The 4781-nt window shown below is 57.9% G+C and overlaps 1 protein-coding gene across 1 annotated transcript; it reads left to right on the plus strand.

Moving 5' to 3' along the window:
• Positions 1–446: 446 nt before the first annotated feature.
• Positions 447–4221, plus strand: Adra2a (adrenoceptor alpha 2A). Its single transcript, XM_047553119.1, has one exon. It carries the CDS (start codon positions 1412–1414, stop codon positions 2807–2809), a length of 1398 nt encoding a protein of 465 aa, XP_047409075.1. The 5' UTR covers positions 447–1411; the 3' UTR covers positions 2810–4221.
• The last annotated feature ends 560 nt before the right edge of the window (positions 4222–4781 follow it).

Here is a 4781-nt window from a genome sequence, read left to right on the forward strand (position 1 = left end):
CCAGCCAGGAGCACCTGCGGACTAGGGCGGCCTGGTCTGGGTCCGGGCTGCTCCAGATGAGACCCATACCTGAGGATGCTTCTCCTGGTTCGGGCCGGGGCTCCTTTTCACCCTGTCTTCCCGAGACCCAGCTCGATGGGGACACTCCGGGTGCCTATTGCTGTTGGTTGGATCGTCCGGGAGCTGCACAGCCAACTCCCAGCAGGGGCCGCTCCCCACTCCCCAGCCTCTCTCTTAAAGCCCCTCGCTCAATGTACCCGCCTCTCCGAAGGGCCCGTCCAGCCTTGCGGGCAGCGCTCCCTGGGGTCCCGCGCTGGGCGCGGGCTCTAGACCAGCAGAGGGGAGGCGCGAGGGGCGGAGGAGGGTCGGCTTCCCACGTGGGGGCTGACGCCGGCTGCTCGGCAACGCCGGCTTGATCCTGGGGCTATAAAACGAGTCCACCGTAGCGCCGCGGAGCAGCAGCGGCTCCGGCTCCGGCTCCGGTGCAGACGCCCAGCAGCCGGCGCGCCGCCTCCCCGCCACCCCAACGCCTTCTCCCCCTAGTCCTGCGCTCTTGCTGCAACTCAGGCTGTCCTCGGCCCCCTGCCCCTCTTGCTGCGCTTTCCGCCCACCGAGCCGACGCCTAGGAGACACCCTGCCTCTGCCGTGGCTCTTGAAGGGCGGACAGCTCACCTGGCGCCGCCCGCCTGAGGACCGGGGTGCCTTCATGCGGCCCCCACACCCCTCACGCCGCTGCCATCTCCGAGCTCCGCGTGCTGCGCCCCAGCCTCAGCAGGGCGCGCAACTTTGGAAGTCCCGCGGCGCTCGGAGAAGCGGCAGAGTCCGCGCCCTGGCCGGGGTTAGGGCCCAGCCCGCACCGCCGCGTCTGCGGGAAGCGACAGAGTCGGTAATCGCTTCGGGAATATAAGGAGACAGACATAGGACCCTGAGCCCGCATCAGCACCCCTTGGCTGCCTCCTGGGGTGGGGGCGTGCCCCGCACACGGTAAGACCTCTTGCTTTCGCTCAGGCTCAAGAATCAAGATATATATATATTTATATAGTTATGTGTATAATTTCCTGCCATCCTTCCAAGTCATCAGGCCACCGATGAATTTTGTTCTCCCTTCTTGAAGAATAAATCTCTCTAACCATCAGCTCGCTCTACTCTCTCCTGCTTAGAAATAAAACTTGACTGTGTTTAGGAGCTTGGAGAGAGAAGGCATCCACCCCGAGCGGCTAAAGCACCGGCCGTTCGCGGGACCCGGGCCCATGGGCCACTAGCGGTCCCCAAGCTTGGGCCCGGTCTCCTTGGGGCCCCCTCCCTATGTGAGACGCGGCGGGGCGAGAGGGGCGCCAGAGGAAGAGGAGGACTCACGGGCGCCGGCCGGAAGGCAGCTGGCACCAGGCCCAGGCGAGAGGGCGCCGCGTTCATGTTCCGCCAGGAGCAGCCGCTGGCCGAGGGCAGCTTTGCGCCCATGGGCTCCCTGCAGCCGGACGCCGGCAACGCAAGCTGGAATGGGACCGAGGCGCCGGGGGGCGGCGCCCAGGCCATCCCTTACTCCCTGCAGGTGACGCTGACGTTGGTGTGCCTGGCTGGCCTGCTCATGCTGCTCACGGTGTTCGGCAACGTGCTAGTCATCATCGCGGTGTTCACCAGCCGTGCCCTCAAGGCGCCCCAAAACCTCTTCCTAGTGTCTCTGGCCTCGGCGGACATCCTGGTGGCCACGCTTGTCATTCCTTTCTCGCTGGCCAACGAGGTCATGGGCTACTGGTATTTTGGCAAGGCATGGTGCGAGATCTACCTGGCGCTCGACGTGCTCTTCTGCACGTCGTCCATTGTGCACCTGTGCGCCATCAGCCTGGACCGCTACTGGTCCATCACGCAGGCCATCGAGTACAACCTGAAGCGCACGCCACGCCGCATCAAGGCCATCATCGTTACTGTGTGGGTCATCTCGGCCGTCATCTCCTTCCCGCCCCTCATCTCCATCGAGAAGAAGCGCGGCGGCGACGGGCAGCAGCCGGCGGAGCTGCGCTGCGAGATCAACGACCAGAAGTGGTACGTCATCTCGTCGTGCATCGGCTCCTTCTTCGCGCCTTGCCTCATCATGATCCTGGTCTACATACGCATCTACCAGATCGCCAAGCGCCGCACCCGCGTGCCGCCCAGCCGCCGAGGTCCGGACGCCGCAGCCGCGCACCCGGGGGGCGCCGAGCGCAGGCCCAACGGCCTGGGCCCCGAGCGCTGCGCGGGCCCCGCGGGCGCCGAGGCCGAGCCTCTGCCCACCCAGCTCAACGGCGCCCCCGGGGAGCCCGCGCCGGCCGGGACGCGCGATGCCGACGCGCTGGACCTGGAGGAGAGCTCGTCCTCTGAGCACGCCGAGCGACCCCCGGGGCCCCGCAGACCCGAGCGCGGTCCCCGGGCCAAGGTTAAGGCCCGGGCGAGCCAGGTGAAGCCCGGGGACAGTCTGCCGCGGCGCGGGCCAGGGGCAACCGGGCCTGGGGCTTCGGTGGTGGGGCCCGGGGAGGAGCGCGGCGGGGGCGCCAAGGCGTCGCGTTGGCGCGGGCGTCAAAACCGCGAGAAGCGCTTCACGTTCGTGCTGGCGGTGGTCATCGGCGTGTTCGTGGTGTGCTGGTTCCCCTTCTTCTTCACCTACACGCTCACGGCCGTCGGCTGCTCGGTGCCGCGCACGCTCTTCAAGTTCTTCTTCTGGTTTGGCTACTGCAACAGCTCGCTGAACCCGGTCATCTACACCATCTTCAACCACGACTTCCGCCGCGCCTTCAAGAAGATCCTCTGCCGCGGGGGCAGGAAGCGGATCGTGTGAGCGCGCTGCCCGCACTCGGCTTACAGACTGGCGCTAAACGCAGGCCCTGGGCATCCAGGGACGCACTCCACAGCAACCCTAGCACTTTGAATCCCAGGCCCTGCCTGCTTCGTGTTTCCTGGCCTGGAGGGTGCTCTGCGGCCTCCTACGGACACTTGTTCCACAGGGGGAAAAGTTCAGCTGGCTGGGAAGGCCACATACCCCCCGATATTTGTTATGGCCTCTCCTGACCTGGAGGGATTTTTCCTGGTGGGTCGCTCCTAATCAGTATTGCTTCCTAAACGTTTCTTTACCCTCTCTCCTAATCAGGTTCTCCCAGCTCTTCCGAGCAAGCACAGGACTCCAGGGGCATGGCTCACAAAGGATTAATGAATGGGGTTTACCCAGCCCTGGCTAATTGCTCCTCCCCACCCCTAATTCTCTATTTTTGGAAAAACACTCAGGGCAGCCCTGCCCACCCACCTCACCCCCACTGTAAATACACACTATTTTTGATAGTATACCCTGGGGTCCCCAATGTCATGTGGCCTTGGCTGTGATGTTGAAATCTTGGTTGTGGAGAGACCTTCCAGGCAGACACAGTAAAAGGCCAAGCCACTTTGCCATGCAAGCCCTCTCCTAGTGTTGTTATAGCCCTGTGTCCTGTTCACCAGTCACTGGTGACTGTTTTTTGGATGTGGATCTGCTTTGAAAGATTTCCTGACAGGGAAAAGATTTCTGTCCACGTTTTTTCTTTTTTTCTTTTTTCTTTTCCTGTGCCTAACAGCATCATTGCCTTTTCCTATGTACATATTACAACCATGGACCAAGACAGAAATAAGTGAACCTCTCCGCAGTGCATCAGTCCTGTAAAAAGCCATTATCCTCTGAGGCACAACTGGCCTCAGAAACTCACTTTAAAACTGACTCTTTCTGGTGCCCCCTCCCTTCCCCTGGGGCCACTACTTGAAGAAGAATATGTATGTTTCTATCTTGTATGTATGTGCCCCTCTCCGGGAAAGCGCTGACTTAGGGGAATCTTTTAGCTGCTGTTTTTAGTCACAGAGGAGTGGAAATTATGTGGAAGAAGCAAACCTGATACAATTTGCCCAAGGTAAACAGTTTGAAAAGACAAATGGGACTGCCAAACTGTACAGATCCTGCCCCAAGAGCTCTTAGGTATCAAAGTGTTGTCCTTCCTCCTGCTTTTCTGGCTGAGATCATGTCACTGATGAACTGCCAAAGTCAGGGGAGGAGGTGGAGATTTCGTGTTTACATCCCGGTTTCTACATGTTTTAGACAGAGACAATTTAAGGCCTGCGCTCTTATTTCACTACAGAAAAACTAATGTCAGCACATGTTGCTAATGACAGTGGATTTTTTTAATAAAATGGTTTACAGATCAAATGTGAAATAAATATGGATTAAGTGGTCCTCCTGTCTGTTATCTGAGTTTTCAAAAAGCTTTAAGACTTTGGGAACATCCGATTTCATGTACATTATAAAACAGGTTTAAATGTTTGAGCAATAACAAAACTATCATTGACTAAGTATTCCTTATGTGCTGGACACTGTGGGGAGCCTATTATGGTCACTGCCTCATTTAATCTTGCCCAGAATTCTGTGAAGTCAGTTCTATTATTATCTCCATTTTACAGGTGAAGAAACTGCATCACAGAGAGCAAATAATTTGTTCAAGGTCAACGGCGCATGGTAGAGATACATGGTAGCTGGCTTTATCTGGATGCCTGTGCTCTTCACTCCAGATCCTTTCCGGAGTCAGGATTGACTCCTCAGCACATGCCCAGCATGATCTCTTCACAGTGTGCTCTACACTTAAGTGTGGGATATATTCTAGTGTAGATCCAATGTGTACAAACCCAAAAGTATGTACATACCTCAAAGTGTATATCTAGCCCAAAGTGTACTATGTATATGCAAAAGTGTGAAATATACTCCAAAATATGTTATCAACACCTTAGAGTGTGGTAAT

The sequence above is a fragment of the Sciurus carolinensis genome, chromosome 5, assembly GCF_902686445.1.
Source record: "Sciurus carolinensis chromosome 5, mSciCar1.2, whole genome shotgun sequence".
NCBI lineage: Eukaryota > Metazoa > Chordata > Mammalia > Rodentia > Sciuridae > Sciurus > Sciurus carolinensis.